General features: G+C 42.3%; 1 protein-coding gene and 1 long non-coding RNA gene across 7 annotated transcripts; one reads left to right on the top strand and one right to left on the bottom strand.

Moving 5' to 3' along the window:
- Positions 1-528: 528 nt before the first annotated feature.
- LOC149983962 (uncharacterized) lies at positions 529-8,925 on the bottom strand. Its single transcript, XR_016495184.1, has 4 exons — positions 8,279-8,925; positions 1,914-2,298; positions 1,709-1,787; positions 529-1,455 (listed from the first exon to the last, which is right to left on the bottom strand). It is a non-coding gene; the product is annotated as an uncharacterized LOC149983962 (long non-coding RNA).
- On the top strand, positions 8,143-23,787 carry LOC110521591 (zinc finger matrin-type protein 3). 6 transcript variants are annotated; one of them, XM_090231651.1, is made up of 6 exons: positions 8,143-8,282; positions 16,324-16,730; positions 18,663-18,803; positions 19,101-19,270; positions 19,603-19,703; positions 20,926-23,787. In XM_090231651.1, the coding sequence occupies exons 2-6, from the start codon at positions 16,335-16,337 to the stop codon at positions 21,132-21,134; spliced, it is 1,017 nt and encodes a 338-aa protein (XP_090087777.1). In that variant the 5' UTR covers positions 8,143-8,282; positions 16,324-16,334; the 3' UTR covers positions 21,135-23,787. The 6 variants fall into 6 exon arrangements, with proteins under 6 accessions (XP_090087777.1, XP_090087779.1, XP_090087778.1 ...); XM_090231653.1 differs by having other exon boundaries at positions 19,818-23,787; XM_090231652.1 differs by lacking the exon at positions 8,143-8,282 and adding an exon at positions 13,616-13,801 and having other exon boundaries at positions 19,818-23,787.

Raw genomic sequence — 23,787 nt, 5'->3', positions numbered from 1 at the left:
GAAGAATAGACAAAAAAAAAAAATAGGGACTTGCCTCTTCACGTCAACAATGAAGAGGCGACTCCGGGATGCTGGCCTTCTAGGCAGAGTTGCAAAGAAAAATCCATATCTCAGCCAGACTGGCCAATAAAAATAAAAGATTAAGATGGGCAAAAGAACACAGACACTGGACAGAGGAACTATGCCTAGAAGGCCAGCATCCTAGAGTCGCCTCTTCACTGTTGACGTTGAGACTGGTGTTTTGATGGTACTATTTAATGAAGCTGCCAGTTGAGGACTTTTGAGGCGTCTGTTTCTCAAACTAGACACTAATGTACTTGTCCTTGTGCTCAGTTGTGCACCGGGGCCTCCCGCTCCTCTTTCTATTCTGGTTAAAGCCAGTTTTCGCTGTTCTGTGAAGGGAGTAGTACACAGCGTTGATCGAGACTGACGAGTTTCAGAAGAAAGTTCTTTGTTTCTGGCCATTTTGAGCCTGTAATCGAACCCACAAATGCTGATACCCCAGATACTCAACTAGTCTAAAGAAGGCCAGTTGTATTGCTTCTTTAATCAGAAACAACAGTTTTCAGCTGTGCTAACATAATTGCAAAAGTGTTTTATAATGATCATTTAGCCTTTTAAAATGATAAACTTGGATTAGCTAACACAACAAATTGGTTGATGATAATGGGCCTCTGTACGCCTTTGTAGATATTCCTTTAAAAATCTGCCATTTCCAACTACAATAGTCATTTACAACATTAACAATGTCTACACTGTATTTCTGATCAATTTTATGTTATTTTAATGGACAACAAATTTACTTTTCTTTCAATAATAAGGACATTTCTAAGTGACCTCAAACTTTTGAACGGTAGTGTATATATTTATTTTTTCTTCTCCACACTTTGAGGTTGGAATAATACTGTGAAATTGTGAAGTTTCAGCCTGTTGTGGTGGGATGGAGCTTTAATGAGGCGGTAAATGAGTTAATAGACCAATAAGAATGAGAGTTCCAAACCTCTCTGCCAATAACAGCTTGTTTTCAGTTTCCCCCTCCCCACTCAGATCCCTACTAGACAATCCTAGCCAAATTCTTGCTTAAGCAATTGCTCTGTGCTAAGAAACTGTTTTTAATTGTAGTTTTTTTCACCATTTTAATTGAAGACAGTCACAGTAAGGTACTTAATTGCTACTCAAAAATGATTTGATATTGAGATAAAAAACTGGCTGCATTGGACCTTTAAGATATAGACCTGAGTCAGAACTAATGTTAGGCTTTGAGCATGTACTTGCCCTGGTACTCCTCTACACACATCTTGAGTTGTTCGGGGGACAACAGCATGCTCCTGGCTTTCTTCCGAATGGCCTCGGCTATCACCTGTTCTGGCACACACTCATGGTTGATCTTCAAGGTGTATTTCTGCTTGTCGTTGTTGGGAGAGACGATCACCCAAATCACTACAATGAATTGACCTATAAAATAAGGAACAGAAAAGAGAATAATCATTACCACACACAGGCTGAGAACAACATTGAAAGAGATTATCATGAAAAGGAATAAGGATAATTTTGTTTGTTGCTTATTAATGTTGCTCATTAATGCACATGTGTTGACAAAGTAAAAACAGGTTGTTGTTTGACACCCACTAGATCTGCCTTAGGCATCTTGCAGCATCATGACATTACAATCACATTGCTTGATTTTAATTGATACAACAATGCCTACCTTTGTTGAGTTTGCCATGGATGTGCTTTGGAAGTTCTTGTGTCGATTCCACATTGGGAGGGTAAACACATTGCGAATCCTGAAACAAAAGAAATTCACTTACTGATATGTTTTAGAAGATATCTAATATAAACGTAAGTCTGTTTAAAAGTTATTTTTACTCTCTACAAAGAGGAGGCAGGGTAGTAAGTAGCCTAAGTCTTACCAATTTCTCTGTTAATAATTTTCTCCTCTCGGTTGCCAACGGGTTCCATGACCTTCAGAAAAGGCTGAAAGAGCCTGAGATCACAGTCTCCTAGTTTCATCGTAGAACTCCTCTCGCTCTGCATCCTGTGTAACACTGATAAACATGTAAGAGGCATGTAGTAGGAGATGCAGGGGGTACTTCCTGGCCTCCTTGAAAAGTTAGTGTTTGATGGCGATGAACATGGGCTCACGAAGGCACTCGAGGGTCAGGATCATCTCGTTTGGTAACAAGCAGTCCACAAAGATCCTGGGGGGCATCAAATATAATTTGCCAAAAGATGGCCCAGGAGGCATTTCTACAGTCCACACTCAGACAAAGTTCATATAGAATAGTTCCTTATCTCCTGAAGAAGAAAAAAAGAGCACATTCAAATTATAAAAACAAACATTATACCGTAGCTTATATCCAGCCCCGCCTCTTGTTGTAGTGTGACTGTGTAGAGTTCCACACCCCTCCTGGGCAGCAGAATAACTAGCCACGACTCACCAGACCCTAATGCATGAAAACACTACACCTAATGACAAACTAACCTATGTTTTGATAACAGCTATGCCGAATCATGTTTATTTCCATCAATGTCCATGATGATCTAGCCTACTCAGTCTGTGAGTCACATGACAAACAGAAATGCACCTGTCTCCAGAAGTGAAGTTATTTCTCCTCCACATACAGCGAGAGCCTACATTTGTCACCAAATACCAGAGTTTTCCATTTCCCTGAGAGTGCAACAACAAGTAGCCCTATGCTATACAAGGTAAGCTCTACAAGACCTTGCTATCACTGTCTAAAACCATTAATGGCAGTAAACATGCAGCTAACAATGACAACTACTGTACGGCAAGGAAAACAGTTATGCTCTGGTCAATGTGAAAGGTCAGTCTTGTCATCAGGGTGCAAGCCAAATGAGGGAGCTTCCTCAAACACAGGATGTGGAGAAAGGAAACACTAAACCTAGTTTATTTAAATACAGAAACATGTATTGCTGAGGATATAGACAACAACAAAAAAGATTAAGACTTTGGTAATTGACAAATCAAACAGATTTGGCTTCTTACCTTAAAAAGAACTGGGGCCTCAATTATTAAAGGTGCACACACGCGAAAAAGACTCTAAACCTTGCGTTTGCCATTTTTCCCACAAACTGTTGGTATTTATCAAATTTGAACTTGAAAGGAAAGTGTGCCTATCTCCACTCAAATCTCAGACCATGAGTACGCACAACTTAAAATGGTTTAAGAATTGTATTAGAAGCAAATATTGTTATTTTGGGGGAAATGGAGGTATTTGACACACAATAATAAAAAATTATGCTTTTAAAAACAATAAAAAATAGCCTAATGATAAAACGGATACATTTGCCATTGGTAAGAAGATTGCATAGCAACATGTAGCCTTATATGTTTGATTGACTTATTGTATGGAGCTAAAATCAATCATATGTTCTGACATACTGGTTTATTCCTGCTACACAACAAATATTAGGCTACCATTTATCCATCGCTCATTTAATAGCCAAGCATGCTCGAAAGTAAATAGACCTGTAGCCTGGACAGTATGGGTAAGCCTAGGCTGTAGTATTGCTGTGAGATAAGAGCACATCATAATATAGCCTACTATTTAATCTCAGAGCCTATACCAAGACAGGAGATAGAAACAAAATCACCTATTGACAAAAAAATATTGAACAACAGTTCCTCTTTTACAAAGAAGTGTGGGCTGTAGCATTTTGGGGAGAACCAGGACGAAGGTAACACTTTTGTTTTTTCCCCTAATTACATAGAGATCGATTATCACGCCCTGAACATAGAGAGCTGTTTATTCTCTATGTTAGTTGGGTCGGGGTGTGACTTAGGGTGGGTTATCTAGGGGAATTGTATTTCTATGGTGGCCTGATATGATCCCCAATCAGAGGCAGCTGTTTATCGTTGTCTCTGATTGGGGATCATACAGTGCCTTGAGAAAGTATTCGGCCCCCTTGAACTTTGCGACCTTTTGCCACATTTCAGGCTTCAAACATAAAGATTTTTAAAGACTGTATTTTTTAGTGAAGAATCAACAACAAGTGGGACACAATCATGAAGTGGAACGACATTTATTGGATATTTCAAACTTTTTTAACAAATCAAAAACTGAAAAATTGGGCGTGCAAAATTATTCAGCCCCCTTAAGTTAATACTTTGTAGCGCCACCTTTTGCTGTGATTACAGCTGTAAGTCGCTTGGGGTATGTCTCTATCAGTTTTGCACATCGAGAGACTGACATTTTTTCCCATTCCTCCTTGCAAAACAGCTCGAGCTCAGTGAGGTTGGATGGAGAGCATTTGTGAACAGCAGTTTTCAGTTCTTTCCACAGATTCTCGATTGGATTCAGGTCTGGACTTTGACTTGGCCATTCTAACACCTGGATATGTTTATTTTTGAACCATTCCACTGTAGATTTTGCTTTATGTTTTGGATCATTGTCTTGTTGGAAGACAAATCTCCGTCCCAGTCTCAGGTCTTTTGCAGACTCCATCAGGTTTTCTTCCAGAATGGTCCTGTATTTGGCTCCATCCATCTTCCCATCAATTTTAACCATCTTCCCTGTCTCTGCTGAAGAAAAGCAGGCCCAAACCATGATGCTGCCACCACCATGTTTGACAGTGGGGATGGTGTGTTCAGGGGAAGCTGGTTAAACGTTTTGCATTGTTGCCAAAAAGTTCAATTTTGGTTTCATCTGACCAGGGCACCTTCTTCCACATGTTTGGTGTGTCTCCCAGGTGGCTTGTGGCAAACTTTAAACAACACTTTTTATGGATATCTTTAAGAAATGACTTTCTTCTTGCCACTCTTCCATAAAGGCCAGATTTGTGCAATATACGACTGATTGTTGTCCTATGGACAGAGTCTCCCACCTCAGCTGTAGATCTCTGCAGTTCATCCAGAGTGATCATGGGACTCTTGGCTGCATCTCTGATCAGTCTTCTCCTTGTATGAGCTGAAAGTTTAGAGGGACGGCCAGGTCTTGGTAGATTTGCAGTGGTCTGATACTCCTTCCATTTCAATATTATCGCTTGCACAGTGCTCCTTGGGATGTTTAAAGCTTGGGAAATCTTTTTGTATCCAAATCCGGCTTTAAACTTCTTCACAACAGTATCTCGGACCTGCCTGGTGTGTTCCTTGTTCTTCATGATGCTCTCTGCGCTTTTAACGGACCTCTGAGACTATCACAGTGCAGGTGCATTTATACGGAGACTTGATTACACACAGGTGGATTGTATTTATCATCATTAGTCATTTAAGTCAACATTGGATCATTCAGAGATCCTCACTGAACTCCTGGAGAGAGTTTGCTGCACTGAAAGTAAAGGGCCTGAATAATTTTGCACGCCCAATTTTTCAGTTTTTGATTTGTTAAAAAAGTTTGAAATATCCAATAAATGTCGTTCCACTCCATGATTGTGTCCCACTTGTTGTTGATTCTTCACAAAAAAATACAGTTTTATATCTTTATGTTTGAAGCCTGAAATGTGGCAAAAGGTCGCAAAGTTCAAGGGGGCCGAATACTTTCGCAAGGCACTGTATTTAGGTAGCCATTTCCCATTGTGCTTTGTGGGATCTTGTTTTTGTATTGTTGCTTTTGATCCCTACAAGACTGTACGTTTGTTCGTTACTCTTTATTGTTTTGTTGTTGGTTCACATTTAATATAAATTATGATGAACACAAACTACGCTGCGCTTTGGTCCACTCCTTATAACAAACGTGACAGAAGATCCCACCACAAACGGACCAAGCAGCGTGGCCAGGAGGAGAAGACATTCTGGACTTGGGAGGAGATCATGGCAGGTGACGAAAGCCTTCGATGGAAGCAGACGCAGGAGGATCAACGGCGACTCCGAAGTTCACGGCCATGACGGAAGCCTGAGAGGCAGCCCCACAAAAGATTTGGTTGGTCGGCGAAGCCGAGGGGCGAATCTGAGAGCGAAGAGGAATATTGGGATAGACTGAGCGAGGAGTATTGTGAGTTAGTTGAGGGGAGTGATGAGGTAGAGTGGATGTTTTGGTGTCTGGAGCAAGAGGAGGAGGAGGAGCAATGTGTCTCCAGTGCGCATCCATAGCCCTGTGCATTCTGAGCCAGCTCCTCGCATTTGCTGTGCGAAAGTGAGCATCAAGACAGGACCGGTTGTGCCGGCTCAGTGCTCCTGGTCTCCAGTACGCCTCCTCGGTCCAGGATATCCTGCGCCGGCTCTACGCACTGTGTCGCCAGTGCACCTTCACAGCCCAGTGCGTCCTGTGCCAGCGCCCTGCACTTGCCGAGCTAAAGTGAGCATCCAGACAGGACGCGTTGTGCCAGCTCTATGCTCCAGACCTCCAGTGCGCCTCCACAGCCCAGTATATACTGCGCCGGCCATACGTACTATGTCTCCAGTGCGCCTTCACAGTCCAGTAAGTCCTGTGCTTCCTCCCCGCACTCGCCCTGAGGTGCGTGTAATCAGCCTGGTGCCACCTGTACCGGTCCCACGCATCAGGCCTCCAGTGCGCCTCCACAGTCCAGTACGTCTTGTGCCTCCTGCCTGCACTCGCCCTGAGGTGCGTGTTATCAGCCCGGTGCCACCTGTACCGATCCCACGCATCAGGCCTCCAGTGTGCCTCCACAGTCCGGAGCTTCTGGCGACAGTTCCCAGTCCAGAGCTTCCGGCGACGTTTCACAGTCTGGAACCTCCTGAGACGGTCTGCGGTCCGGAACCTCCTGAGACGGTCTGCGGTCCGGAACCTCCTGAGACGGTCCGTGGTCCGGAGCCTCTGGCGGGGACTCGCGGTCTGGAGCCTCCGGCAGGGATTCCCGGTCCGGAGCCTCCGGCAAGGGTTCCCGGGTCCGGAGCCTCTGGCGACGAACCACGTTCCGGAGTCCCCGGCGACGACCTACGGTCCGGAGTCCCCGGCAACGACCTAAGGTCCGGAGTCCCGGCGACAACCTACGGTCCTGTTCCTCCGGCGACGATCCACGGTCCGGTTCCTCCAGCGACGATCCACGGTCTAGAGCATCCGGCAACGCGCCCCGCACCGGAGCCGCCCTCGATGGTAGATGCCCACCCGGACCCTCCCCTATTGAGTCAGGTTTTGCGGCCCTGACCATTGAGAGCTGTTTATTCTCTATGTTGGTTGGGTCGGGGTGTGATTTAGGGTGGGTTATCTAGGGGAATTGTATTTCTATGGTGGCCTGATTTGTGGGATCTTGTCTATGTATAGTTGCCTGAGAGCATTATATTAGCTTCACGTTTCGTTTGTTCGTGTTGTTGTTTTTGTTCTAAAGGATGGAAACATACCACGCTGCATCTTGGTCTACTCCTTATGACGAACGTGACATCGATAGAGCTAGAGACACCATATTTTATGACAAACAACGTATATATGTCCTCTAGCATAAGCAACTGTAATTTCATTTCTAGAGTAAATGAGTTTAAATTAAATAGACCAAGAACAGAACTACCGCAAAGTTACTTTTGTACCTCCCGGCGGGGCGGGAGTGACACAGCCTTGAGACAGAAATAACAGCTGGCGAGAAGGGCACAAAATCTTTCTTATCTTCATGTTTCTGGTTTGTAATGCTCATTACTTTCAACAAATGTATTATTAGCCATAATTTATTGTTCGTATCAATTTAATAATTAATGCTATAGCTTCGAAATTTATAAAAATAAACCATGAGTCAACATCGCAATGTCGCGCAGCAACAATTTTTTGCCTATTTTGACCAAAATGGATCACATTTTAAAAATAATTTTGTCATCTCACTTTAATGGGAATGTAATAGATGTTTTTCACCATTCTCAATGACTATTCATGCCTAGCCCTACCAGTCAAATCAAATGTATTGGTCACATACACATATTTAGCAGAAATTGTGGTGGATGTGGTGAAATGCTTGTGTTCCTAGCTTCAACAGTGCAGTAGTATCTAACAATTCACAACAATACACAAATCTAAAAGAAAAATTATGGAAATAAGAAATATATAAATATTAGGACGATCAACGTCGGGCTGGCACTGACTAACTACAGTAGAATAGAATACAGTATATACATATGAGATGAGTAAAGCACTATGTAAACATTATTAAAGTGACTAGTGTTCCATTATTAAAGTGGCCAGTGATTCCAGATCCACTATGTTACGTCTAGTCTGTGATACCAGACTGTGTGAAGACAGAGGGAGGAAGCAGAATCGTTATCACAATAAATAGCCCACATCAAACTCTGTGATACAACCCCTCAACAAATGTAGGTAGCTAGCTCGAGCAAGAAAATCATGCAGCAAGGAGTGGGTGTGTGTAGCTGGCTTACCAAGGTAAGAGGGAGAAAAATAACAGTCCAATCATGATCATGTAGCAAATTTCACCAACGACTCTGCTGGTAGTTTCATGATAAAATAGCCGACTGTTATTCTAATAACACCAAGTTATAGCATAAGGTTACAGCTGTGTTTAATAATGTTAGTTAGTTGGATAGCTAGCTAACTTTAGATGGATTGCAATAGCCATACAATATTATCACAACTGTCAAGTTATCTAGTAAATATAGCTGTGACTTAACTATAGTTAGCTAGATCATATAATTGACAGTCAGAAGTTAAGAAAACAAAATCCCGTTAAGTACTATAGTTGGCATTCACAAGATATTTGCAAGCTGACCTTTTCTACTCGTTATCTGTTTTGATATTAACTAACGGCTGCTAACGGTAGCCAACAACTTTACGTGCTAGTTAGCTAAGGCTCCTGTTCTGGTTATAGTCAGTGATTTATCATTGAAATCTAAAGATATCTATCTAGCTAGTTATTTTAATAAGATTTTGCTAACCAGCTATTAGCGTTAAATGTTACCATTTACCAAGGCATGCTGCCTGTTACTGGCACTGCGATTAGACCTCATTTGCTAACAGCTTGCGCTACCTAGCTTCACCACCTTCTCTTGCTGGGTTCCAGTGGGTGTTCAGCGGTTTCCACTACATAGCACAGCCACAAAGTCAGAATCCTCAGCCACAAGGTCTAAATTGGCTACAGAAATGTGCTTTTTGGTCTTAATTTATGGTTAGGATTATGCATACGGTTAAGTTTAAAATCACATTTTAGGAAGAGAAAGTTTAGAAATGGGTCAGGTTTAGTCATAATTATTACTTTTTGGCTGTGTTAATGTCTACGTGAGAATGCTATTCATTGACTATAGCTCAGCGGTCAACATCATAGGGTCCTCAAAGCTCATCAATAAGATAAGGACCCTGGGACTAAACACCTCCCTCTGCAACTGGATCCTGGACTTCCTATATGTGGCATAAACACAACAAGTCACAATGTTTTAATCTGATGAGGCTACTTTAAAAAAATCCTGTAGGCATGCTTTTTTATATTTTTTATTTCACCTTTATTTAACCAGGTAGGCAAGTTGAGAACAAGTTCTCATTTACAATTGCGACCTGGCCAAGATAAAGCAAAGCAGTTCGACACATACAACGACACAGAGTTACACATGGAGTAAAACAAACATACAGTCAATAATACAGTAGAAACAAGTCTATATACGATGTGAGCAAATTTGGTGAGATAAGGGAGGTAAAGGCAAAAAAAGGCCTTGGTGGCAAAGTAAATACAATATAGCAAGTAAAACACTGGAATGGTAGATTTGCAGTGGAAGAATGTGCAAAGTAGAAATAAAAAATAATGGTGTGCAAAGGAGCAAAATAAATAAAATAAATACAGTAGGGAAAGAGGTAGTTGTTTGGGCTAAATTATAGGTGGGCTATGTACAGGTGCAGTAATCTGTGAGCTGCTCTGACAGTTGGTGCTTAAAGCTAGTGAGGGAGATAAGTGTTTCCAGTTTCAGAGATTTTTCTAGTTCGTTCCAGTCATTGGCAGCAGAGAACTGGAAGGAGAGGCGGCCAAAGAAAGAATTGGTTTTGGGGGTGACTAGAGAGATATACCTGCTGGAGCGTGTGCTACAGGTGGGAGATGCTATGGTGACCAGCGAGCTGAGATAACGGGGAACTTTACCTACCAGGGTCTTGTAGATGACATGGAGCCAGTGGGTTTGGCGATGAGTATGAAGCGAGGGCCAGCCAACGGGAGCGTACAGGTCGCAATGGTGGGTAGTATATGGGGCTTTGGTGACAAAACAGATTGCACTGTGATAGACTGCATCCAATTTGATGAGTAGGGTATTGGAGGCTATTTTGTAAATGACATCTCCGAAGTCGAGGATTGGTAGGATGGTCAGTTTTACAAGGGTATGTTTGGCAGCATGAGTGAAGGATGCTTTGTTGCGAAATAGGAAGCCAATTCTAGATTTAACTTTGGATTGGAGATGTTTGATATGGGTCTGGAAGGAGAGTTTACAGTCTAACCAGACACCTAGGTATTTGTAGTTGTCCACGTATTCTAAGTCAGAGCTGTCCAGAGTAGTGATGTTGGACAGGCGGGCAGGTGCAGGCAGCGATCGGTTGAAGAGCATGCATTTAGTTTTACTTGTATTTAAGAGCAATTGGAGGCCAAGGAAGGAGAGTTGTATGGCATTGAAGCTAGCCTGGAGGGTTGTTAACACAGTGTCCAAAGAAGGGCCAGAAGTATACAGAATGGTGTCGTCTGCGTAGAGGTGGATCAGAGACTCACCAGCAGCAAGAGTGACATCATTGATGTATACAGAGAAGAGAGTCGGTCCAACAATTGAACCCTGTGGCACACCCATAGAGACTGCCAGAGGTCCGGACAGCAGACCCTCCGATTTGACACACTGAACTCTACCAGAGAAGTAGTTGGTGAACCAGGCGAGGCAATCATTTGAGAAACAAAGGCTGTCGAGTCTGCCGATGAGGATGTGGTGATTGACAGTCGAAAGCCTTGGCCAGATCAATGAATACGGCTGCACAGTAATGTTTCTTATCGATGGCGGTTAAGATATCGTTTAGGACCTTGAACGTGGCTGAGGTGCACCCATGACCAGCTCTGAAACCAGAATGCATAGCAGAGAAGGTATGGTGAGATTCAAAATGGTCGGTAATCTGTTTGTTGACTTGGCTTTCGAAGACCTTAGAAAGGCAGGGTAGGATAGATATAGGTCTGTAGCAGTTTGGGTCAAGAGTGTCCCCCCCTTTGAAGAGGGGGATGACTGCAGCTGCTTACCAATCTTTGGGAATCTCAGACGACACGAAAGAGAGGTTGAACAGGCTAATAATAGGGGTGACAACAATTTCGGCAGATAATTTTAGAAAGAAAGGGTCCAGATTGTCTAGTCCAGCTGATTTGTAGGGGTCCAGATTTTGCAGGTCTTTCAGAACATCAGCTGACTGGATTTGGGAGAAGGAAAAATGGGGAAGGCTTTGGCGAGTTGCTGTGGGGGGTGCATGTTGGTCCAAAATAGCCTATAATTCTAGCATCCTCAAAATGACTTGACATTAACCATGTTTCCATCCAACCTTTTTATGCAAGTAAAGTACGTCAGATAAAAAATGTCATGACATCACGGGAAAGCATGCCGTTTTTTAGGCTACAGATGAAATAAGATATGAACTTCACAGGGTGGCGAAAGTGCATGGTGATAAGCTTGATGCTCCTTTCAATAAATATCGATGATCTTATTCTGGTGACATGATGATCGATGTTTGGCTGCAGTTTGACAACTAAAAATGATCTTGCGCTTTTTTCCATAATACTCTCATTAGGTATCCAAAATACCCCAAATTCCCCCACTCTATCTGCAAACTGTTGGCTAGAGCGCATGTGCCACATACCTAAATAAAAATGTTTGTGTCAAAACCATCTGTAGGCCTGGAGTTGAAAATACGATGGAAATCGATTAATTCGTATTTTTTATTTGGTATGGGAATTTAGCCGCACACGTTGTTTTCATGTGCACTACATATTTATGCTTAGACTTTTATCCGCAACAAGTCAATTTGATAGAAACACAACCCTAATGGGAAAATGCACATATTTTTTTGTGTGCAGATTCTAGACTATTCACATGAAAATCTGTCGCCAATTGGATGGAAATCTAGCTATAGATAGCCTAAAGACCGGCAAATTGCTAATCTAGTGTCACTTTGATGATGCCTGCACATCATGGTTCACCAGCAACCCAAACATCTAAAGAATAAACTACAGACCAACCAAAACAAGCTTGTAAGTACTGTACTTAAACTCTGCCCTCATACTCATCTGGAGGTCGAGCATTTTTTTAAAATCTATAATGCGTCTGTATCTACAGTATGTAAATGTATTCATGTAAAAAATAGGGACCACAATGGAAATAAATCCCTGATTTATTGTGCAATCCCTGTCACTTAAAAATGTACTGTGTGTGTATATATGTATTTTTTTTAAACTCGACAAATAAAATAAATGAATCCAAACTGTGCAGCTGGTCATTTGATGAATAGAAAGAGACATCTGTTACAAAACACCAAACAGTTGAATGACATTCAGAGATTGTCAAACCAAGTCTTCAAATTGGGTAAACCTACATTGGGTGGTATGCATTATCTTGAGTGTCGAGATTGACATAGTTTATTGTGTTGTTGAAAACGATGATACTGAAGTGCCCGAAGTAGGTATGCTTTATTTATTGGTTGCGTGGTGCATTGGCACAGAAACATGTTGGTGGAAAAATTAATTTGTTGCATATAATAAGAAATATGGCATCAAAATGTAGAAAATCTGAATTGCATTGTCTGCAGCCGGCTGTGGGCATAGTGTAAAGAAACAGGCAGGGAGAGTATTAGCAGAATGCTTGCCAAAATCCATCTGCTTTCATCCTTTCCAACTGCTGGCCACTGGGCTTCCTCTCACTACATAATTTTGTAGTGAGTCGAAATGGCAAGCGGATGTTTCACATTTATACATCCGGTGAAGTATCTGTCTATTTTTTCTATAACCATCCAGCCCATAGCCCTGCGTGGCATCGACCATGCCACAAAAACATGTTTAAGTAGCTAAATCAATATCCACGTTTATAAACACAGGGTCGCTACTGTTATTGATATTTGTGGTCGTAAACATTATTTTGAGTTAATTCTATGAGGAGGGGTGCAAATTTATTTTACAGTACAAGGGGAGGGTCATGTGAAAATATTTTTCACGTTGGGGGATGCCTTTTTTTCATGACACCTCGAACTGTCCCTAAACTAGTCGAGTTCATAATTTCCCTGGTTTAGTCAAGATCAAATCACATACCACCCTAATACTGAGTATAAAGAGTTGTCACTGGATTTTTCAAGACTAAGTCCTATACTACCCTAATACTGAGTATAAAGAGTTATCACTGGATTTTTCAAGACCAAGTCCTATACTACCCTAATACTGAGTATAAAGAGTTATCAGTATGGTATTTTATTTACACCAAAATGTCATTCAAATCCTTCAGTTCTAATCAACTGTGTTCGGTGTGATATCATATCGGTAAATGTAGTGTGTTAGCGCTGGGGTGACCATGAATTTCCAAGTGTCAGCTTGAATGCAGTAAATGGACTGTACCAACAAGAGAACAACACACGCATAAAGCATATTTTTCAAAGACTAGCCTTTACCAAATGTTTTAAATGCGTGGTTACCATGTTTGGGGTTTATTATGAAAGGCTTTACTAAAATGTAGCCCAATGTAAAAATAATCGTGTATAACTCTGAAAACACACCCCTCCTTTTCCCCGGTGAAAGTAGCTTGTTGGGTTCTCACGTCTAAACTGGTTCGAAGTTGGCCAGGATGCAATGATGGCGTTACATGTCAAGAATAGAGATGCTTCTTATTATCAAAGTGCCGATTATTACAGAAATTCGGTGCCTTTAAACTATCGGAATAACAGACATTATTTCGCCCGGTTACCAGGTAGGAAAAGGGTCACATTCATTGCTGTCAGTAGCCGTGACACTGTGAATGGATGGATGCATGCAGCCTCAGCTACAATGTAACCAGTGCAATTTGCTGATTTAAGAGGGTGTAAACATGTTGGTATTATACTGTATGTTGAACTAGCTTAGTGTACAGCTATAAAACATTTTTGTCGAGGTTGAGCCTTCCCATTAATTTGAAGAGATTAGACCAACAGTCATGTTGAAATTAAATCTGTAATCAGAGGTATAATAGGTTGCTGATCATTTCAACCCAAAATATATGTCAACAAAAATGTGTTGATTTGCTGTATCCACAGCACCATCACTGTTCCTCATTCTCTTTCAGTGCAGGTGTGATGTGGTGGATTGGTGTTTCATGTAAAATCAGCTAAAGTAATAATGGTCAGACCGGTGGGTGTAGAATTACATGATGGTCCCCTTGTCAGTCCCAACTCTTGAAATCTGTCTACTCTTGTCATGGCACAAGCTCATTGACACACCATGGTGTAGTGTACAGTATTCACATGATGATAATGGTGTTGATAAGGATTATTATGAATAACAGCTTGGGTCTGGACTTGAGTTTACCTTGTTATCCAGCAATATTCTCTTAAGTGATTAAACCTGTTATATAGCATATTTTTCAACATCATCTTTCAAGACCTAATTGTATTGAGTAGGTCTACTCAGTCCGCTGTAATCAGATGAAATGGCATTGTCCACTAAAATAGGTTGAAAGAGCTGAGTCTGGCAGGTCACATCCCTGGAGATGTTATAAATGCTTGATAAGCAACTTCATTTTGTACTATACCCTGATTTCATATAGCTTTATTGGTAAACATTAGTATTGACTGATTTTATCATTCAGTCTTGTTTTATGACAGCCTCCAAGCTGCCCCCTAATCTTAGCCTATAGTCTTCATGTCAACTATTGCTCACTTGAACTGGCAATAATGAGCCCTTTCAGACTGCTAACTCAATAGCCTAACTGCTGTGTTGCCATCTCTAACTAGGCTAACTAATGGGTACGTTTAAGCTGCAATTAATCTGTTATCTGCATGACTGAGTGTTAACAAAATACCATAGGTCTCAGGGTCTTTCAACACATCTCCATGTTAAAACCATGTCTATCTTGAGACTTTGCAAGGCATTGAACATTTCGCAAATCAAATCTAATTTTATTGGTAACATACACTTGGTTAGCAGATGTTAATGTGAGTGTAGCAAAATGCTTGTCAGAATAAGAGGACTGTAATTCTCTAATTAAAATATGAAGTTCTTATGAGTTCCCTTCAACCTTTCTCCATTCAAAGACTAGTCATGCACTTGATTCCACTGCATGAGGCATACACTTTTCACTCCATAATTGATGTGGCAGAGGTGACAGTATAAAAGGCATGAAATAACTATAAGTATGTGACAAATACCTCTCACTGTGAAGGGCTATTCAACTTTTGAAGGTTCTTGGATATTTTTTTCTTCTGCACAGATACCAAATGATAGAATTAGAACCCTCTCCTTTAAAACCCCCAAATACTTTTCTTATTAAGCTACTTCGCTCCAACTCAGAGACCCAAGGCCATCCCTCATGATACATGGCCAATGACTACTATGCTCATTAATATCCCAGGACTTGCATTTTACTTGCGATCCCAGTGTTACGTCTCAGGAGGAGTGTTTTATACCCAAGATTCAAAAATATTACTTTTACTTTGACCTTGGGCTATGACAATGTAGGTTCCTGACTATTTTGGGGATTAGGCTATATTCTCCAATGAGCATGTAATTCAGGTTTGTCTCCTTGTTATTCTGCATGAGGAAAGCAGATTAGCAGTTTGGTTTCTATTTCATTGCAAAACCCAGAAAACATGTATATAAAGTTAGCTATTTTCTTGAAAAAAAAATGTGACACTCATATTTGAGAATTTTCAGGTGTTTGGATTATTATTTATCAGAATAACATTGATGTACACAGTGGGCCTAGTATTGCCGGGAAAATAATTTAGCTTGTTATCGGAAAGTTCCATTTCAAGCATGCCATTCACTTGGTGTCACTGCATGGCTGCTGGAATCAAAAACATCCCACACTGTTATTGGGTCTCCAATCTGAGTTGATGCAGCAGAAACATCAGACATGAGCACAGCCACTGACCCATCCCCCACATCAACCCTTATGCAGAAAAAATGTGGCCACACATGATTGCCTGAAATGTATCCAGTCAAGCAGGCAATAGTCTGTTTGAATCAGCACCAGATCAAGAGATGATTGAGGAACTTATTTTCGCAAGGAGCAGAGCCCATGCTTGACTGCAGGGGAAGTGTAATTTTCACAATGACTGCTGGACTGTGAAACCCACCATTGTTCTATTTGTTAGTGTCAGTTTCACTAGGGAGAAATGAACACAGTTGATGACTGTAGTTCTTGCTTCCTCCCAATGTTATACAGCCATTACATGGCTATAATAAGTGTAGAATCTAGTCTAATACATACTTTGCCATCATTGCATTGGCCCTCAGGACCAGAGTCTATGCTGACGCCTTCAATGAGCCTTTTTGGCCAGCAACAGCCGTTGTTCCAGCCAATGCCTTCTACACATACCCTTGGACCCCCTCCACAGACCCTCAGGCCGTCTACACCAGTGGTAGTGGCCCCCGACCCCCTCCTTTTCCCCCTCTACAGCCCTCTGTCTGCCAAACCACCCGCTCACCTCCAGCTGATGCAGGGCCCTCCCTGCCCTGTCCCCTGCCCTGTCCCACCTCCAACTGTCCAGGTGGCCCTCAGCACCAAGCCCCAGGAGGAAGAGGTTCAGATCGGGGCCACAGACCAGGACTCTACCTTGGATGAGCTGTGTAGTAAGCCTCTGTACTGCAAACTGTGCAACGTCACCCTCAACTCTGCCCAGCAGGCACAGGCCCACTACCAGGTGAGCTGATTTCCTGTACATGTAGCTTGTACCCTAATCTCGTCCACCAGAGATTATGGTACATGTGGCAGCAATTGGGGACAAGCTTACTTGTAGGCCTACCCCAACACATATATTTTTATAGCAGAAAATGTTTCTCAATGATGTCAACTACACTGAGTGTACAAAGCATTAGGAACACCTGCTCTTTCCATGACATTGAGTGACCAGGTGAATCCAGGTGAAAGTTATGATCCCTTATTGATGTCACTCAAATCGACTTCAATCAGTGTAGATGAGACCATTGAGACATGGATTGTCTATGTGTGTCATTCAAAGTGTGAATGGGCAAGAGAAAATATTTAAGTGCCTTTGAACGGGGTATGGTAGTAGGTGCCAGGCGCACCGGTTTGAGTGTGTCAAGAACTGCAAAGCTGCTGGGTTTTTCACGCTCAACAGTTTCCCGTGTGTTTCAAGAATGGTCCACCACCTAAAAGACATCCAGCCAACTTGACACAACTGTAGCAAGCATTGGAGTCAACATGGGCCAGCATTCCTGTGGAACGCTTTCAACACCCTGTAGAGTCCATGCCCTGACAAATTGAGTCTGTTCTGAGGGCAAAGGGGGGTGCAACTCAATATTAGGAAGGTGTTCCTAATGTTTTGTACACTTAGTGTATTGCTGCTGGTGAGTCTCTGATCCACCTCTACGCAGACGACACCATTCTGTATACTTCTGGCCCTTCTTTGGACACTGTGTTAACAACCCTCCAGACGAGCTTCAATGTCATACAACTCTCCTTCCGTGGCCTCCAACTACTCTTAAATACAAGTAAAACTAAATGCATGCTCTTCAACCGATCGCTGCCTGCACCTGCCCGCCCGTCCAGCATCACTACTCTGGACGGTTCTGACTTAGAATATGTGGACAACTACAAATACCTAGGTGTCTGGTTAGACTGTAAACTCTCCTTCCAGACTCACATTAAGCATCTCCAATCCAAAGTTAAATCTAGAATTGGCATCCTATTTTGCAACAAAGCATCTTTCACTCATGCTGCTAAACATACCCTCGTAAAACTGACCATCCTACCGATCCTCGACTTCGGCGATGTCATTTCCAAAATTGCCTCCAACACCCTACTCAGCAAATTGGATGCAGTCTATCACAGTGCCATCCGTTTTGTCACCAAATATACTACCCACCACTGCGACCTGTACGCTCTTGTTGGCTGGCCCTCGCTTCATACTCATCGCCAAACCCCCTGGCTCCAGGTCATCTACAAGACCCTGCTAGGTAAAGTCCCCCCTTATCTCAGCTCGCTGGTCACCATAGCAGCACCCACCTGTAGCACGCACTCCAGCAGGTATATCTCTCTGGTCACCCCCAAAGCCAATTCCTCCTCTGACCGCCTCTCCTTCCAGTTCTCTGCTGCCAATGACTAGAACGAACTACAGAAATCTCTGAAACTGGAAACACATCTCCCTCACTAGCTTTAAGCACCAGCTGTCAGAGCAGCTCACAGATTACTGCACCTGTACATAGCCCATCTATAATTTAGCCCAACAACTACCTCTTCCCCTACTGTATTTTATTTATTTTGCTCCTTTTCACCCCATTATTTCTATTTCTACTTTGCACATTCTTCCACTGCAAATCTACCATTCCAGTGTTTTACTTGCTATATTCTATTTACTTCGCCAACATGGCCTTTTTTTGCCTTTATCTCACCTCATTTGCTCACATTGTATATGGACTTATTTTTCTACTGTATTATTGACTGTACGTTTGTTTTACTCCATGTGTAACTCTGTGTTGTTGTATGTGTCGAACTGCTTTGCTTTATCTTGGCCAGGTCGCAATTGTAAATGAGAACTTGTTCTCAACTTGCCTACCTGGTTAAATAAAGGTAAAATAAATAAATAAATAAAAATACATTGTCTCTTCTCCAGGGTAAAAACCACAGTAAGAAGCTGAGAAATTTTTATGCAGGCAGCCAGCAGCTGCCTGCCATCAGGATTCCGGAGGTAATAGAACCAGTTTCCCAGCAACCCCTCACGACTCCACCAAATGAGAGTACAACTCCAAAACAGGTAACGCTTGGCGTTGGCACAAGGAATGTGTTTTTGTTCAGCAAAGTATAATACTGTATGAGCAAGTACAAGACCTGTGCATTTTCAGCACATTCACTGTTTGGATCTCTGTTATTGATCTAGAGAACTGCAATCAAATAGAATCTCCTCATTAGAAACATCCATGATGGTTTGAAGAAAACTATCAGCACTGAAGTTTTTAACTCTTTTGATATGTAGCGTTGGAACTGGCAAGAGTGTCATTTTGGCTGGTGAAAGAGCCCTTTGTATAAACTCACTCATTGTTTTTTTGTTCAGCCAGTGTCATTTAATGGTGCCAGCAGGGTGATCTTAGCCACGGAGAACGACTACTGCAAGCTGTGTGACGCCTCGTTCAGCTCACCTGCCGTGGCTCAGGCGCACTACCAGGGCAAGAACCATGCCAAGAGACTGCGGCTGGCTGAGGCCCAGCAGAGCAGTAGCATCATGTGAGTGGGTGTTTCTACTGCCTCCCCACCTACCACCAGGAAGACAAACAACAGATGCAATGTGCACATGGCTATTAAACCAACCATACTTAACACAGAAGTCCTGCCCCTTCAGCCATGCCCTGTTATATGAAATGCAATCCAGATTATGTTTCAATGCTTCCATTTAAAGAAAAATGCAAAAGCATTTGAAAGATGCATTCCATTATGTTGTCCATCATAGTGGCTATTATTGTTAGATTGCTAGATATTTAAGGACTGTTAGGTTTATAAACTGCACATGGGTTACTCTAAATAGTTGCTCTCAGTAACGTGATCTATCAATTTTTCAGAGAGTCAACTGAGTGTGTCCAGAGGCGTCCGAAGAAAGAGGGGAGCGAGTACAAGTTGATCAAGAACCGCAGGACCTCACAGGTGCCTCCTGCCATGCCAGGTACAGCACACTGAACCAAAGACATACCAGTAATAAAGTATGACCAAACAGCAAATAACTTTAAACAATATATAAGGAAGAAATGTGTTGTTGTTCCACAATTTTGATGTACAGATCAGATGTAAGTAAAGTAAGTAAGCCTTGGACAAGTAAGCCTTGTCAAAGCCAGAACGGCCCATAACGATCAGATGAATTCAGGGATATTCTTCTTCAGAAGGTACAGTATATGTTTGAGGGTAGATGTGGTTGCCCATTTCCTTTTCATTGATACCAATGAAGCCTTTGACGGCTGGTGAATGAGACTGATATGCATGTGAATATGTATATGTATATCACATGTCCAGGCAGCAAGCAGGTGGAGGCTATTGTTTTTTGCTCCATGGTCGTAGCAGCAGTGAATACCCCTCTCTCATCACCACCTTTGCCAGGGAAATGTCGTAGGAAAGTTGAGGGAGTGGCCGAGGCTGAGGCTGGTTAGTCACTGTGAACTCACTAAGCACAGGCCCTCACTAAGCACAGCAACCGACAGCCACTCTGCTGATCCACAGACACAGCCTGCTCAGGTGGCAGGTGTCCATCAGACAGAGCCCTCACAGTCCACTGTTCATCCCCGTACCACTCTCCAAAGAGTTGCGAAATGCACATTAATACACAATTGTACATGTGTGAAATAGGACAAATATAAACTCCCACCAATTGTTTTTAATTATTATTATCCACCCCCAACCTCCCACCACCCCACTCCACATACCCTGCACCATGGCCTTCTCCCCTTGGATCATAGGACACAACTGCACCCACTCGCTTCCCTTCCCTCAGGGCTCAGAGACTTTGCTGATTTAATTCCAGAAATAGAACTGTGTAACAGTCTCTCGCTGAGAAATGTGCTTTGTCTGTCAGAGTTACTCTGCAAGGGCCCGTGATGGTTGCCTCCAGCCATACACACAGATACAGCAGAGCATCTATTTTCTGACCAACATACAGTACATCTCCCTTCTTCTAATGAGGGACACATGTGTATTTCTTCTTGTAACATTCATATGGCCATGGCAGTGGAAAGCTCATCCTATGCACAGCCAGCCTTCCATCCCCATGCAGTGCCTGGCATCTATCTGCCACTCCCATCTTTTCACACGGTGTTCACTGGTGAGCAGCAGCTCAACACTCACTCCATCACTAACTCTCCATCATTATGGTGTGTATGTCTTGATGTGTGACCCAGCCCCCTACTACAACCCCCGGCCCAGGCAGAGGATCCCCAGAGACCTGGCCATGTGTGTGACGCCCAGCGGCCAGTTCTACTGCTCTATGTGCAATTCTGGGGCCAGCGAGGAGGCCAACTTCCGCCTTCACCTGGAGAGCAAGCAGCACAAGAGCAAGGTGTCGGAGCAGCGCTACCGCAGCGAGATGGAGAATCTGGGCTACACTTAGGAGATCAGCGCCGCAGCACAGGGGAGGAGAGGGGAATGGGGGGGGATTCACACTGAATTTTGCCAATAGTATAGAAAGAACCCGCCAGGCTGTGGGGTATTGGGGAAGTTTATCTCACAATCGGTTTCCTTTCCCCAGTTTAAACCCTGTTATTACTTGAGTTTGAGTAGCTGAACATTGCTATGTGTAGTAGAGGAAAGCAAAGTTCTATTACAGGCTTCTACCAGCCCAGGTGAATGTACTGTGATTGCGATGACAATTATTAAGCGATAGGTATTTTTTTCAATTGTAAAAATCTGACTGACTGTTCTCTTTCCTCATGTGTGTTTACATGGGTTTGGTATGACTCCAAGCATCTTGGACATGCCAGTCAACTCAACCTCTGGTCCTGGTCCCTTATTATCTTGGGATGCTATAAAAGCCAGCTGCTGTAAGCGCTTGACTTCCCTATGGGAGGTGTGCTTTTCGAAGAGCAGAGTAACTCAGGAGAATATAGAGCAGGCCAGAGCAGGACTAGATTTAATTGGGGGGATTTAAGGTTACTTCCACATGACCTCTACTCTGTTTAATTTAGAGAAAAGGGAATTTAGACTGTTCAAAGCCCAATTTGTTCAGAGGAGGAACACAAAGCTTGTGTTCTTATTCCTTCCTATATATCTACCCCTTAATCCAATGCATTTGTACAAGTAATTCTAGGCATTCATTGTCTGGTTCTTTTTTTTTTCAATCACAGAGAAATGATCGCACGTTAACAGTGTGTTCTCTCTGGCTCTCAGATGATGTGTTTTTTCTGTGTCATAAATGCTCTTGTAACCTATTTTAAAATGGCCTTTGTTGTAGTTCTAGTCAGACCATGGTTAATTTGTTTTAATTTAACATTGCCTTTTGATTTCTAAGATTTACTGCGTATTGTTTTCTCTTCATGAGTGTTTGTTTTTACAGACAATTAGCCAGAGAAAATATCTACTGTTATCTAATGTAGGGGGGAGCTTCATGTGCAACATCACTTTATTTGTATACACTTGATTATACTTTAATATTTCACTGTATAAATTATGTTTGTGCAATGTACATGTGTTCATGATATTATCAGAATATAAATATATTTAAGTATTCATATTATGCTACTAGTGGAAGTGGAGGAACTAGGCCAGTTTGAGAGAGACATAGAAGGGACCATTATATTGGACACAAGGTAGTGTATGGGAAGGAGTATTACTATTGTTATAGAGGAGTGGGTGGAGTTTCATACTGATTGATCGATTGAATTTGTTAGATGATTAAAAGTAGCAGGCTTCTCCAGCCGGAGACAACATTACACTATTACAGGATTTGCTTTAATTATTGTTATTTGTGCTATTGTTCTAAAAGTTCTATTGATGTGTCTCGATCTGATTTGTATCAAATGTTTACAGAGAACGGTCTAAAGGGAAGTCGATCACATTTAATGTTGGATCCATCCACATGTTGCCCGTTCCTTAAACCGAATTTGTCTTGTATTGCGATGGCCTACTGAAACAGAAATCTCATCTCCACTTTTTTTCAAGCTGTTTTAATACATATTCAGTGCCTCTCAACATTCATTTTGTGATGGACTGCACACAGGGCTATGATTTTCTTGGGAGTTGAAACCACACATTAAATGGGATACATTGATTATGTTACACATTAGGTGATCTATATTGTTCAGATTAACCACCCAGAGCAAATAAGCTATTTCTATCTGGAACTAGCACAGCAGTGGAATTAACCACTTTCTAAATGATATGTAACATACCCCTTAAAAGGGGAGTGTGTATCTCACAGAGTATACAGTGTGGGTCTGAGTGCAATTCATTAGTCCAATGTTAGTGGTCATCTCACTCGATGCCCTATTTCTGTTTAAGTAAGTGGAGTTGTGTTTGACTGCTGCTACACATCCATCCATGCTAGTTTTATGGCTGTGGCTGTGCAGTCTGTGCTCTGTCCTCTGAGGCATTAGGCAGGAGCCATTCCTTGCTGGGAGTAGAGTAGTGCTGCAGCAGCACATCTGTTTGCCGCTCTATCAGGGAGTGTGACCTGGCATGGGAACAGGCCATACCCCAGGGAGATCCTCACAGGCACAACAAACACTATCCAATGGACCTATCTGTGTACTCAGGCCATTGTTGATTTCCTACTCTCCTCTCCTCCAACAAGATATCATTGTCCGCTATGCATCATGGCTGGCTCTGAGTTTGGCTCTCTTCATCTGTTGTTCAGAAATATAATTTCTCAAAGACAGATTGGTTTATAAATGTCGAATGAAGTGAACTATATCTAGGGATACGGGATGAAAATAAGGGATAGCTGCAGTGCCTTTGTAATGTCACACAATCACATTTGATCTCATGGCTGCCTTCGGCACAAACATGATTCTCAAGAACAATCAACTCCATTTCCATTGGAGGCAGAAATATTGCCTCTGGTGCAATATTGCAAATGTGGGATCCAAAGATCCCAATTAAATTGAATTGACTTCCCTTTAGAGAAAATAATTCTATAATGTCTTGAATGTACGTATATTTGAAGAATAACAGAATGACAACAGTTGTTTTTGAAACAATCGGAACACCTATTTTGGTCACGGTATAATATTGACTAACTATTTAATTAAAAAATGTTATACATGTTA

Source organism: Oncorhynchus mykiss, chromosome 4 (assembly GCF_057628025.1).
Source record: "Oncorhynchus mykiss isolate SJ-2025 chromosome 4, ASM5762802v1, whole genome shotgun sequence".
NCBI lineage: Eukaryota > Metazoa > Chordata > Actinopteri > Salmoniformes > Salmonidae > Oncorhynchus > Oncorhynchus mykiss.
The sequence above is the reverse complement of the archived record's forward strand: the minus strand, read 5'-3'. Positions and strand labels throughout refer to the sequence as shown.

Bases quoted from the DNA above. Each gene is read 5' to 3' on its own strand.
- LOC110521591 (XM_036969101.2), top strand. From the start codon at position 16,203: ATGAACACAGTTGATGACTGTAGTTCTTGCTTCCTCCCAATGTTATAC. The intron at 19,271-19,602 runs GTGAGTGGGTGT...TCAATTTTTCAG, and splicing joins CAGCAGAGCAGTAGCATCAT to AGAGTCAACTGAGTGTGTCC. The intron at 19,704-20,925 runs GTACAGCACACT...TGTGTGACCCAG, and splicing joins GGTGCCTCCTGCCATGCCAG to CCCCCTACTACAACCCCCGG.